The sequence below is a fragment of the Saccostrea cucullata genome, unplaced genomic scaffold (assembly GCF_032062105.1).
Source record: "Saccostrea cucullata isolate Sc308-1 unplaced genomic scaffold, CSIRO_AGI_Scuc_v1 ctg7480, whole genome shotgun sequence".
NCBI lineage: Eukaryota > Metazoa > Mollusca > Bivalvia > Ostreida > Ostreidae > Saccostrea > Saccostrea cuccullata.
Window position 1 is genome coordinate 1 of NW_026927759.1, and position 15,139 is coordinate 15,139.

The 15,139-nt window shown below is 32.9% G+C and overlaps 1 protein-coding gene across 1 annotated transcript; it reads right to left on the reverse strand.

Annotated features, from left to right (window-relative positions):
• Positions 1-3,483: 3,483 nt before the first annotated feature.
• LOC134275469 (uncharacterized) lies at positions 3,484-11,749 on the reverse strand (the record flags this gene model as incomplete). Its single annotated transcript, XM_062757755.1, has 8 exons — positions 11,710-11,749; positions 11,375-11,435; positions 10,724-10,857; positions 8,593-8,804; positions 7,373-7,515; positions 5,915-6,038; positions 5,296-5,467; positions 3,484-3,621 (listed from the first exon to the last, which is right to left on the reverse strand). Coding segments are annotated over exons 1-8 (1,020 nt in total), but the record flags the coding sequence as incomplete, so codon positions are not given.
• Positions 11,750-15,139: the final 3,390 nt, after the last annotated feature.

Below are 15,139 nucleotides of genomic sequence, written 5' to 3' on the forward strand. Positions count from 1 at the left end.
AGTTTTCAACTTAATTCAGCTAAACTTAATGTGAAACTATAATGCAATATCCTACAAAGTAAAACCAATAAATTTATTAATTTTATGTATATTTTGGTCACTTAAGATGGTAGGGCGGGATTTGTACCATCCCCAACCCAAACCACCAGTGCACGTGTGTTATACGATGTGTTAAACTTTTAAAAAAGGAAAGTTAAAGACTGATAAAAAATCTTATGACAATGTTCTCAGTAAGATCAAAAGTTTAAGTTTTTATCAAAACGAAAACAAAACAAAAAAAAATTAAAAATAAAAATAAAAAAAAAGTGCTGCACGACTCATAATATTTGATTTATTTGATTATCAGATTAAAGTAAAATTAAATTTCAAAGTAGGACTTTAATGCACAGTCGCAGTGTTAAGGCTTTGCACGTTTCAAGGTCGTCAATCATTTGTCGCTTAAAGTTTTTATTAAAGATGCCATTCCAAAATCGCTGAGAATTTCTTCTACGACAGTTTTCTCTCCCTCGAATTTTAGTGCTTTCGGAACGCGGAAAATACGTTATGCTCATATACAGGCCGAGGATACACGTGTTCGCATAACGTTATAGTGAATCGACATAATGTAGAAGAGTGAGCACAGTATGACATGAGCTTTTCACATAATATCGTAAAGAATTGACATAATGTAATGATAGGTTGACACAATGTAATTGTTGTTTAATTAAATGTCATGAACAGTAAACATAACAAAATGCAAGTTGACAAAATATAATTGTAGTATGTGAAAATGTCATAAAGTGTTGACATAATGTAATGGAAAGTTGACACGATGCCAGGGTAGTGTGGGTTAATGTCATAAAAAGTTGACACAATATAATGGAAAGTTGACACAATACAATGTTGTGTTCTGCTATAAGATAGTGACGGCGTTCCATACCGAATGCTAGGTGATAAAGGTATTTGCTAATTGACGATTGAAAAGTTTAAAAGTCATTATACGTTTATCATGAAGCTTTGTTGTTAAATTACCATTAAATTTTTTTCCTATTAAAATATTCCAAATATGAAAAAGATGTGCCAGACTCTGTGGTGTCTTTTATTTCAAGCTCGCCGGGAGGTGGTGTCGGTCTTCGACATTTATAAGAATGTGAATAATTGCTTGTAATTGACAGTAATACGTCGTCGATATATCTAAATGTCAATTTGAAGGCCAACGCAATTGTTTTGTTTCACGTATACAATTTTGAATTAATTATGCTTCATATGGATACAAAATATATAGGTCTGCTATTAACGGGGCGCAATTGGTACCCATGGGAATTCCACTTGATTGTTGGAAGATCTGATTACAAAAATCACATAGATATTGCAAATCAGAAACTCAAACATTTTTTTTATATCAACTTCAGTGTACTTGTGTGTACAATCAGAATGTTCTGTTACAAAATAATTTTGCAAATGACCGTTGACGAGGTTACTGAATTCACAAATACATTTTTACTGAAAAAGCAGCTGTTCAATGTATTTTGAAAATCCTGGACTTTAATTTATTGTGGAAAATAGTTATGCCAAAATTAAAAAAAAAGAAGTTTTTATGTAGTTGTATATTTTAGTAAAATTTTGTGACTTCAAGTTTAACAAAAGTTCTTTGAATTTTTTTTTTAGTATTCACATCGGATTTACGCAACTTCTCGACGTACAAAGTATTGTTGCACAGTATTCCCAAAGTTTCTCCTTCACTACCGCAATATATTATTGAAGATTTTAAAAGAAGTTTTGGTAGAACAATCACTGGAACCCGCTATGTATCTTTGCAAGGATTTTTATGAAGTTTCTGAATTCAAATCAGATACGGTAATCCAAATTCATTTTGGTTGTTGGTACAGTTGTAATACTAAAATTATTGAAAACTGATTCTGAAGAATTTTCTCCTTAGAAAAGGAACTATGAGTGTAAGTTGATTTACCACTTGTAGAATTAAACCCCAGTTCCTCTAAAATGTAATTTAGATAATGGGCTTAACAAAGAAAATGTTACATGCTTTGTCAGCAGGGACTAGTACATAGTAATCGTGTAATCTATGTCATTCTTTTTTCACTTCTAAATTATTGAACACAGAAGGATAGTAGGTTTTCACTCTGTCCCTCAATCTCTTAATGCAAGATTTTAACAAACATCTGATACACTAATCCATTCTGACACTGTCAAGGTCTTCTTTTTTCTTGTTTGGTCCATCGCCTGGCGTAATCTTCCACATTATCCATAATATTTATAATATTATGGCGCCAGTTAAGATTCAGAAGATGTATGTTTTCCCTCCCCGTAGTTGAGTCATTCCTCCTGTTTTCCGAACAATTATTTTTTGGTTACCGAAGAAATATAGATAAAGAACTATATGCGGTATATTGCAGGTATTTGCCCCCACAAAAGTTAAATTTTGAAAACTTCCTGAAATGTGCTGAATTCAATAAATTGTTTGAGAAATATTGTCAAAGCAGTGTATTCACAATTTTTGTTTTTATGACGTAACAAACTAGTTCGATTTTATATTTCTTTTTTCAGAAAAAGGACAAAATTTCAACAATTTTAGCTTTAAAATTTATAGAGCACAAGTTTGTTCAGGAACAATATTGACATATTTCATTGATATTATCATTCTTCACATTATATCAAAATATTGATCCTGAACACACATGCGCTCGGTGACGTTTACTCAAAATATCGACTAAATATGTACATTTTTCTGTAAAATTCATAAAAACTGAAATTTACGTCATGTTTGTGACGTCATTACGTACATATGGCGTCATTAATTATGAAAATATTCAGTGCTTTGAAGTCAGTATATACTCCCTGTTTAAGAACTTAATTAAATATATTTCCATCAAAGTTTGATTTGGGGAGGGGGGCAAATATTGGTTATTACCGAATAAAGTTCTTTTCAGGCGGGAATTAGGGGAGTATATCAATGCATAAGTTATCAGGATCCATTACTGGTATTGTTTTCCTGACATGTCGATAAAAAATCTTGACCTGAAACCATTGAGGAAAAACGAACGACACCCCTGCAAGGGAGATTGCAGTTTTAGAGAACAAACATTGAAAATCTTTATAATAAACTTTGTGACAGTTACAAGTTTAGTTGGAACTGACTGTAAACAATATATAAATCAAACTGTTATAACTAAAAAAAAACTTGTCACATTTTGGTTCATTGATTACAGCATCTTTTTAATTTTTATATTGAATACACATAACTGAAATATACATATACGAGTATGTAAGTAAACAAAATTTGAAAGTAAAATCAGAGCGTTATAATTAGGAATAGATCTGTCTCTCAGGGATACTGAGTAACTGCTGCAAAAATCGTCATCCACAGAAAAGTGTCCCCTAAGAAATCAAAAAAACTGCATAAATTATTTTAAAGAATGATCTGCATTCTTTTTAATATGACAAAAATTATCATATTTGTATCAACAGCAAAATGCTGATATTTACATTTGATTCTCTGGCTGTCATTTCATGTACACCCTTATTGTCGAAGACCTGAAGTTTCTTGGTCAGAGTTCTGGTTTGGAATGGTGCATTTTCAATGTGCCGCTTTTTGCGAACTGTTGGAGTTCTCATACACAAATTCTATTTAAAATATTTTTTGATATAATATTTTTTATCATTTTTGTCCACCGCTTTCGCGAAAGCGAGGGGACATTAAATCTCATTCGTCTGTTCGTCTATCCGTCAGTCTGCCCGTCCGTCACAAAAACTTTAACCTTGCCCATAACATTTGATTCAGTGGAGCTATGACTTTCATATTTCACACGTGTATCCCTTATGACAAGACCTTCTTTAGGTACCATCAAATTTGACCTTTTCACCGTGACCTTAGAGTTTGATCCAACTTTTACACGAAAATTCCAAACTTTTACTTTGGCCATAACTTTTGAATAGTAGATACTAGGACTTTCGTATTTCACATATGTATTTTTTGTGGCAAGACCTTTCAATGGATACCAACAACCTTGACCTTTTGACCTTGACGATTTACGTACTTATGAAAAAACTTTAACCTTGACCAGAACTTTTGAACGGTAAGGGCTAGGGCTTTTGTACCTCATATATGTAATTCTTGTGAGAAGATCTTTTATTGGATACCAAGAACTTTGACCCTTTGACCTTGACCTTGGAGTTTTAACTACTTTTTAAAATTTTAACCTTGGTCACAACTTTTGAACGGTAGATACTAGGACTTTCATATTTCACATATGTATTTTTTGTGGCAAGACCTTTCATTGAATACCAACAACTTTGACCTTTTGACCTTGACCTTGGAGATTTACATACTTATAAAAACTAACCTTGACCACAACTTTTGAACGGTAAGTGTTAGGGCTTTCATACTTCACAAATGTAATCCTTGTGAGAAGACCTTTCATTGGATACCAAGAACTTTGACCCTTTGTCCTTGACCTTGGAGTTTTAACTACTTTTTACAAAATTTAACCTTGGTCACAACTTTTGAACAGTAGATACTAGGACTTTCATATTTCACATATGTATTTTTGTGGCAAGACCTTTTATTGGATACCAACAACTTTGACCTTTTGACCTTGACCTTGGAGATTTACGTACTTATGTAAAAACTTTAACCTTGACCATAACTTTTAAATGCTAAGAGCTAAGGCTTTTATACGTCACATATGTATTGAGAAGACCTTTCATTGGATACCAAGAACTTTAATCCTTTGACCTTGACTTTGGAGTTGACCTACTTTTAAAAAACTTTAATCTTGGCCATAACTTTTGAACGGTTAGGGTTTTCATCTTTCACATATGTATTACTTGTGACAAGAAACCAACAACTCAGGCCCTTAACTTGGAGTTAGACCTTCCTTTCAAAATTTTATCCTCAACAATAACTTTGAACAGGTGGTGCTAGGGATTTTGTATTTCACAATCGTATTTCTTGTGAGAAAAACCCTACATTGGGTAATAATATATTTAATTTGCATTTAAGAAAAGTTTAATCTTCGTTATTTTGCCATACGGGCCATTACGGGGTCATCAGTGTTTCACAAACACATCTTGTTCCTTATATTGAGAAGGGCTTTCATATTTGACATGTGCATAAACTGTGACAAGATAATTCCGAGCATGCTAGGATTTCTTACCCCTTGACCTTTACCTTCACGATTGACCTTATTTTAAAAAAAAAAATCAACTACAATGATAATTTCTAAATAAATGACATTTGCTTGTCTTTCTTTAAATTCAAAACCGTATTTTTTTTTAAAACAAGACTGAAGTATTTACTTTATTTCCACTGGAGGTGATGCTATTATAAATCTTCACCTGGCATGCAATAGTAATAAAACCCTTGTCTTTTCTTGCAAATCGAAACCCGAACATCTTTGCATAAATGAGGGTTTTATTGTACCTGTAAAATCCCTCTAAGAGATCTACGTGTGTGGCACAGCTTTGATCACTGTAAATATGAATGATATAAAGACGGCGAACAGTTTTTCAGCTCAGAGTCCATTAAAACAATACAAATGGAGATCAGAGCGAAACAACAGAGGTGAGACCATGCAGGTACCATGTAAGAGTACGAAATTATGAACAAGTAAATGTAAATGCTATACCTACATGAGAGGTCCATGGGCCACATGTGCACATGTGTATCTAATGCTTGATTTGACAAATGCATGTACACTATATATGCGGATACTTGTTTTACTTTCTATGATAGCAGCTACTTTTTTCTTAATGAAATTTACTTGAAATGGGGGATCAATTTGGAATCTCCTTAACCAAAGGCTACTTTGTTCAGATTTATAGCAATAGTCTGGAGAACAAGATGAAACTTTGGAAATTTTACAACTACGCCTTCCTACTGCCCCAGGCAGAACTTTCACAGTATTTTAAGTCTTACATGTACGTATATTTGTGGATATTCCACAACTCCATCGAATTTTTTTGGTCTGTTTGAAGTTCTTTTGAAGTCCATGCTTCCCCAAATGCTGTACACTTTTCAGGAATTACAGAATAATCCTGCTCTATAAAAGAATTCAGATGCAACTAAAATGTTTATTAATAGTATATACAAGGGCTGTTCAATAAATAATGTCCTCGGTGCTCGGAAAGAGAAAAAGACGCTTTTCAATTATTTAGTCTCAATAATTTAACTTAATATTCTCTTTTTAATATGAGTGCAAGGATGTGCCAATCAAACCCATCCAAAATTAAAAGTTTCAATATCTTTTAAATTAGATGAAATCAGATTTTTAATATATTTTTGTGTGAAATGCTATTAAAATGTTAGCTGCAAAACTGTAGCTCTCCGAAAAAAAAAATGTATATATATTGATAGACCGGAGAGCTATCGTGCCACCCATTGTAAAAACTGTATATTTATTGCGCACAAAAAAGTGCGCTGTTTTTCAATTTATTTATCCATGTTTTTAAAACTGTGATCTCAAAATATTACTAACCGTGTGTTCCTTACATATTCTTTTACCGTTTCCACAACAAAACATTCCTTATAATTGTTTTTAATAGCCCTCCTGGCCCTGGAATTGAAATCATCGAAAATTTCGCCTGTTTATACTGCCATTTTGATTTGCAAGATTATTCGGTCCAACGCGCCTTCAACAATAGAATATGTAAACGGTTCATTCTACCTATTTCCTTTTTTTGAAAATCATGTAGAAAAAGGTAAGATTTTATGTGGGAATAGGTGAAATTTTGTGTAAACAAATAATTAACTATGTTCTTAAATTTAGGTATTAAGTTGCTTTTTTTTTGTAAGATCTTTTATTATTTCAAAAATCTGAAATAAATCATATTTTCTCACAGATGTATTCACTATTTTCTGTCTTAAAATTACAAAATACATGTAAATCTAAACATCTATTTTATTTGCAAGTGGGAATAGGTGGAATTGAGATTTTTAAAAAGAGGGAATAGCTAGAAGACACCATGTAAACTACGAGAGTAATTGATACAGGAGTAATTTAAGGACTATTTCGAAATCTATCTTTTTTTGCAATTCAGGTAAGAATTTTAAGGAATTGATCCAGAACCGAGCACACTTTTTCGTGCGCAATAAATATAGTTTTTTTAAAGGGTTTATCAATATATATTTATTCGAAGAGCTATACAGTTCTGCAGCTATTAAAATGTATAAGTTGTGATATTTAACAGAAAATATTAACTTCAAATCTGTGTCCATGCACCTATAATTGATGGAAGAGCCACTTCTCAAGTTTATACATGGCGCCTGCTTGATAAAACGATCATGGTATTCTTAAGAAATAAAGGAGATGCATGTTATATTCAGTGGATGTAAAATGCAAAGTACGAAAAAAAGTCCACAGCCATCATTTATTACCTCCCATGTATTTGATGAACATGTAGAATTCATCTCCAGTGTAGACAGTGTTGATATCGGGAGCGGCGGAATCATTGACTGCTTTAAAACGCATCTCAACGGACCCGACTTCTTTGTAGCTTTTTGAAAGTTCGTTGAAGTCCCTGTAGTATATATTGATTGTATAATCTTGTTATTTTGTATGAAAAAATATTAAAAACAAAAATAACAATTAAAGAAACCAACACAAGCATGAAGTCTCTAATTAGACTGAAGCTCTACTTGGTTTTACTTAACAGAAGAAAAGAAAGGCAGCACTTCGCCTTGAAACTATGGCAACAGCAAGTATAAACAATGATCCTTGGTTCAATCTCTTTCTAGTTGAAGTTTAGTTGTAATTGGACAAGACAGTAGGTGGAGTGGAAGTGTTCTGGACAGAAAGACGGAACATACCGTAGTCAAATACAGTATTTATGAAAAAAGGCTTTACAGTTGGTATGAAACAAATTTACAAGTACGGCAAAATACTACCTAGTGAAAGTTGTATCGTTTACAAGGCTATTACAACGACCAAAGAATTTACGAAAATGCCGACTTTCACAAGGCCATTCAAATTCCTACATTAACTTATTTGTCACTAGCCTATCTCTGTTTAAAATTAAATGATCATACTCGGAACATGCTCTTGAGTGATCGTACACGGTAAAAACATATGCAAATAACTGATAAAAAATGTTCTTCTCATGCAGAAATTTCCAAATGAATTCTGCCTCAGAGGATTATAAAACAGGTCAGCTATAATAAAATAAATGTTGTCAATGAGTAACTCCAGCATCTTTTTAATACCATCTTCAGAGTACTTGTGTGTACAATCAGATTGATCTTTAGCAAATATTTTTGTTGATGACCAATTACAGTTTGGGAAATTAATGTGTCAGTAAAATATAAAATTGTAAAATATTTAAAAATATACTAGTAGTCAGAAAAAGATTACAAATACAGCATCAAAAATATTTCTTTTATTCATAAACATATCTTTATCATTATTAGAATTGCTAACATATTGTAGAATTTGAGGAAAAATTACAATTATGATAAAATTTCAAACTTTTGCAGCCAAAATGTATGTCTCTTTAATTCGATATGTGTGCAAAGATGCAATTAACATATTCTGTTTATTTGTTTAGAGCAAGGAAACAAAAGAAATTAATAAATCACTAAGAATTTAGATAAATACTCACTTTTCTTGAAAAACATGGGCGACTGTTTTATTTATTCCTCTATCACGAATATTGTGACACATGATGACAAATTTATGCAGACCGAGTCCTCCTTGAAATATGGAAGGACTGTAAGTCGTAAAAGACTTTACTGTAGGTGTAGGTATATTAGTGCCATCAAATTCTCTGTCGTAAACAGTTATTGTTGCGGTATGCCCATCATCTGTTTCATTCTATCCAAGAAGAAGAATAATAAGTAGAAAATAAAATTCAATAAAATAGACAAATCATAACATTTAAAGAGCATTTTATTTTACCAAAATATCCTAAAATACATAAATTTAAAGGACACCATATTCACGTCAGAAAGACATTAACTTGTGGTTTTAGTTGATGGGGACAAGTCCAGTGTTGAGGTGCAATGTCTTCACAGACCTGTCCACCCTCTTAGTTAACTTGTTTGGTGGTATTAACTAAATTAATAGGCCAAGACTTAATTTCGAATTATCTTTTATGTCTGCAGTCAAATCTAAACAACTATACACACCGTATATGAAACTTGCATAGTATAAAGAAAATAGAAACTCTTAAAAATCAAATATTACTCTAAATCGTGTACATAAAAAAATTGACAGATTTTTTTCAATGTTCAAACTCTATAAATACACATTATTATCTGTGTTTTCATTATATTTCATACACCAAAGAGTTGTCGAAGATTGTAGTTTTGCGCTGTCCGTCCGTCTAGCTGTCTGTTTGTTCGCTAAAACATTAACTTTGTCCATTTCTTTTGATTGAGTGGAGCTAGGGCTATCATATTGCACATATGTATTCCTTGTGGCAAGAACTTCATTTTGGGTACCTACATATTTGACCTCTTGACCTTGGAGTTTGGCCCAATTTTGAAAATTTTACCCAACTTATCCTTTGCCATTACTTTTGAACAGTTTTTACTACAATGTAGGGCTTTCATATTTCATTGTGACAAAACCTTTCAATGGGTTTAAGTATTTTTTACCTTGACCTTAGAGTTTGACCCACTTTTAAAATTTTTTCTCACTGGCCATAACTTTTGAACAGTTAGTACTGGAACTTTCAAATTTCAAAGGTACATGTATATTCCTTGTGGCAAGAACTTTCTTTCAATATCAACAATTTTGACGCTTTGACTTTTATCTTGGACCTTAATAATTTGATCAGTTGTTGCTAGGGCTTTTATATTTTACACTGGTATTTATACTTCTTATGATGGGTTTTCCCTTTCCATTGACCTTGGAGTTTGATCCACCTTAAGAAAACAATTACATTGACCATAGATTTCTAATAGTTGATGTTTGGGTTTTCATGGTGACCAGGTATATCTGTTGACACAAGTCCTTTTTTGGTAAACAACATTTTTGATCTCGTGACTTTGGAGTTTGAATTGCGTTGGAGAAACGTTAATATTCGCCATAAGCTGCCATCAGTGTTTCACAAACACATCTTGTTATTTTACCAATAATAATGTATAAAGAAATTGAAAATATCCCTTGATGGATAAAATTTAAGGGCTTTTCAAGAAATACCGAGAGACTGCGAAAAAAAAAAGTGGGTCAATGATGTAGTACTTAGTTGTTAAAAAGTTAAAATAAAATAGCACTTTAATCGTAAGTCTTCTACGTGAAATAGGTGGGTTTTTTTTATCAGTAATTTTTGTCCATCTGGAAAAAGTCATTCTTAAGAACAATAATTCCTACGAGGAAACTATACGAGTCATTCAAACAAAGACATAAGAAGTGTGAGAATTTACTTATCATATCACACTTTTTTTTCTCGATCTACCATTGCAAAATATGACATGTTGTAACATATACTAGTAATATGTATGTAAATATTAATTATATAACTGTAAGATTTGAATATATGTACACCTTGTTTAAAATACATGTAATTGTCTGATGTGCCAAATGGCATAAGGGAATAAAGAAATGAATTGAATTGATAAAAAAGTTAATTTGAATTTAGCTAGTCTAGTAACTTTTAGTTTTTATTTAGTTTGTAAATATACGTGGTCACCCCAAGGGCATACAAACTTAAAGGTAATTCATAAGTTTTTTTTTTTTAAAGAAATATATAAGATATTTAATTATTTTAGAAGACTATTAGGACATACCATACAGGTATATGGGATGAAATAGTAGAGAACATTATGTTTTCCTCTAGTTGTACTACAAGGTTTCCCTTCCACCTCCATGCCGCTTATACTATGCATTCCAAAAAATTCAACGCCCCTGTTCTCCAAACATCCTTGAACATTTTGAAATAAGAAATGTATGAGTGAACATAAATTTTATGATTTGTATATTGTCTTCATAAAAAAATGATGAAACCTGGTTTGTACAGAGAACATTGTATACATGGAAAAAAGGACATGCATGCAAAAGAGAAAATTATGCTGAATCTTAAGATAACTAAGCTGAGCAACTGTTGCGTCATGGTTTTCTTAAAGTCTTTGACCATATACATGTATAACATAATGCTGCTACAGATCACGCAATGCAAATAATGTGCAATTTACTGTGCAAGATTTTCTGCAACAGTTGGGGAAAATTTCTCCACATTCCAGCATTGGCCATTCAACTACCTATCACTTCCTATAGCTAATTCTAGACATATTTATTAACCACCTGTATATCTTAATTACCAAATCCTTAAAGGAGCCTCTACAGACCAATTAACTCCTTGTTTTGATTACTTTGTCGTATTGCACAAAATTCAAAACCATAGCGCTACGGTTCTGCAGCTTAAGATAACTATACATAACTGTAGCTGTAGTGAGGATGCTGCCAATCCGCCAAAGACACGTGAAAATTCTGCCACAAAACCTTTAAAAAAAGTTCATTCATTTGTCTTTAGTTGGAAATTGCATAAGTTGGAATGTGAAAAATTAGAACTCAATTACAAAGAATATAATTTTTTTGGTGTACAATTTGAGTTTACGTCCTTTCCATAGTTTGTCTCATTTCTTTGCACGCATAACAGAACATGCATAATTTATCTGTAAAAACGTTATATATGCAAACATGCATTTCATGAGTTGATAAACCAGCAGAATTACAGAAAGCTGTACAGTTCGTTTTCCATTTGTCTACTACTTACTGTTAGGGTGAATACAAACACCAAAAAATTCTTCATCTCTCTCTCTGTAACAAATATCGAATCTTATTTTATAGCAAAGCACCTGAACAGCTATTTAAAGGAACATGGACACAGTTTCACCTAAAATTTTAAAAATATTTTTTCCATTTTTATGTTTACAAATATTTAACTAGTGCTAATTGTAACGGGGACCGTTACAGATGTTCCCCAAACGCTCCCCATCTCCCTTTTGGTGCCATATTCCCTGTTAGCTTCATTAAATAAGACAAACTTTATGCATTTGAGAATTTAACAACGTTAACACAGAAGGGTACCAAGTTCATTCAGATTTTAGCATTGTACGCGTGTGCATGTGAATGCATGTGCGTAATGACCATATCATCTTGTCTACACAATCTATATACTTTAATATACTAAATGTTAAAGTATTTAATCCAAAAGTATTTAAAAAATACGCTCATTCAAGTGTATTTTTGGTTTTACTCATTTCAAGTGCATGCATGTGCATACATGAGCATGGTGACATACGTTCTTGTAGAAGTCCAATACATCTATCTATGTTCCAAATCCCACCCCGTTTGGTTGAAAACCAAGGGAGTTCTAGCTGATTAAAGTTTCAGCCAATCAGATTGCAGCGTACGTTCTCGCACGTGTATGGATGTGCATGGGGATCATACCTTCTTGTAGAAGTCCATTATATCTATCTATGTTTCAAATCTCATCTTGTTTGGTTGAAAACTAAGGGAGTTATAGCTATTTAAAGTTTCAGCCAATCAGATTGCAGCGCACGTACACTCACGTGTATGGATGTGCATGGTGACTTACCTTCTTGTAGAAGTCTATTATATCTATCTATGTTCCAAATCCCATCCTGTTTGGTTGAAAACCAAGGGAGTTACAGCTATTTAAAGTTTCAGCCAATCAGATTGCAGCCCACGTGCATGCACGTGATTTCTTGATAATTGCTATATATCATGTTGTAGGATATCCTAATGCATGGCTATGTTCCAAATTTCAAAGGATTTCATCAAAAAACAAGAAGGATATTGAGACTTTAGTTTCAGCCAATCAGAGCGAAGCGCACGTGCATGCGCGTGAGATCTTGCTATTTTGACCATGTCATATTGTCTATGCTACTACTATATCCTTATTAAATGAGTTTCAAAGCATTTCATCAAAACGGTAAAATTTTACGTCTATATCAAAGAAATCGGTCATTTCACGTGTTGCTCGTGCGCGCTCTTGCAAGCACGTGCACACAAAATGGCATGTTGACAATGTCATCTTATCTACATTTATAATATGTCTATATATTCTAAATATCAAAGCATTACATCGAAAAATGTAAAAGTTACGGCAATTTCAAGTATATTGGTCATTTCACGTGTTGCACGTGCGCGCTCTTGCAAGCACGTGCGCGCAAAATGACCTTCGTTCCGCAAATCTACATAACATGCCTACTTACCCTAAAAAGGTTTCCCCTTAATCGGATGTGTACTTTACAAGATCATTCGCGGACAAAATTTTCCCGAGAAGAAAAATAATAATAATAATAATAAGAAACAGAGTAAAAACAATATGTTCCCCAACTTCGTTTGGGGAACATAACTAAGGTTATTTCTTATGATCATCAAACATTTGAATTTCAGTTGTTGATATACAAGACAGACTTAGAACTCCAAACTTGGTTATGTAAACATGACTTGTGTCATGTTTTGATTACATAGGTTACATTTATTAAATATATGCTCGATTTTGCAATGAAAAAGTTAATTCTAAGTTCTATTAGACAATTTCTAATTATTTGTCGAATCTCTTTTTGTTATAAATATGATATTAACTATACTCATATGTAAACAAAAACAAGGTACGAGTCAAGTTATCATTATGATGACTTTTACGTTCTATATCATTCTCCTTTGTAAACCAACAAATGATTTAAAGTTTTTGTAGATCATTAGAATTGCCCTAGTTAAGAACTGTGAACATTAAAATTGGTTTTAAAAAAATCATTTGAAACTGTGTCAATGTCCTTTCAAATAGCTCCATTTGAATAAAATATACAACACACATTTCTGTCTCCCTAACACACGTTTCTAGTCATACATATTTCAGCTATGCATTTATGATTTAAACTTTGAGGTATTTTAAGAATAAGATTTATTTTAATATTTTCGGGTATTTGAAAAAGAAATCCATTTTAGGAGGGGCTATACTTTTATACCTGCATACATTCAAATTCCAATATATCGGATGACTTGAATATATATACGGAAGATCGAAACTAGCATTCCTTTTATTGCAGTTGATCATAAATGAATATTATCTGGATGTTGGACAATTTTTGACAAATTTTATTTAACAACCCTTTGGGGATCCGGGTTAGACTAGGTCCTCAGTACACCCTTGCTTGTCGTAAAAGGCGACTAAATGGGGCGGTCCTTCGGATGAGACCGTATAAACCGAGGCCCCGTGTCACAGCAGGTGTGGCACAATAAAGATCCCTCCTTGCTCAAAGGCCGTAAGTGCCGAGCATAGGCCTTAATTTGTAGCCCTTCACCGGCAATAATGATGTCTCCATATCAGTGAAATATTTTTGAGAGGGACGTGAAACAGTATACAATCAATCAATTTACAAGGCAATACAAGACAATTTACAGGCTGAGAGGGTACATACATAGACTTACGCTAACTTTACAAGTAACTTTAAAAATAATACTCCCAAGGTCAAGAGAAGGATATGGAGATAACGAACAGAATTCAATATCAAAGTCCAGGAGCAGAACAAACACGGACCTCCGAAATATCAGATGTGGGATCAGGTGCCATGGAGGATTGAGCATCCCCTATAATCAGAGTTGATCGAGTACAATTCGAACATTTATTTTGTCTGTGATGTGCAAGTCGGCACATTATGGTTATTTTACCTGTGAGCGGGGTTTCAGTACCAGGATCTGCTGTAACACTACTGGACCTTGTTTTTCTCGAAACGACAAGTTTTAAACTAGCTAGCTCAGTGGAGTTGCGAATCCACAACAAAGGGATAAACTTTGCGAATCTACAACGCAAAACCAGGAAGACAGAATTGGAAATAGAGAACAAAGGACTTTTCGTGGAAAAGGCCTTGATATAGATGCCTCGGAAGTCTATTTAAGTCTTTTTTGAAGTCTATTCCCCAAATGGTTAATTAAAGGTCAATTAAAATATCTTTAACATAAATATTAACATCTATAATCCTGGTGATATTTCAGCGGTTGTGTTAGTGTTACTTTAAGGAAGAAACCTTGCCAAAATGAATGTCCTTAACTGGAATTAGGACGTTGATCACACTTTTAATGATCAATTTCCTCCACCTATATTTTTTTAGTTATATATAGTTGTTATAATTGAGAAATTAAAAAAAATATTGTTTACCTTCATAATAACTCCC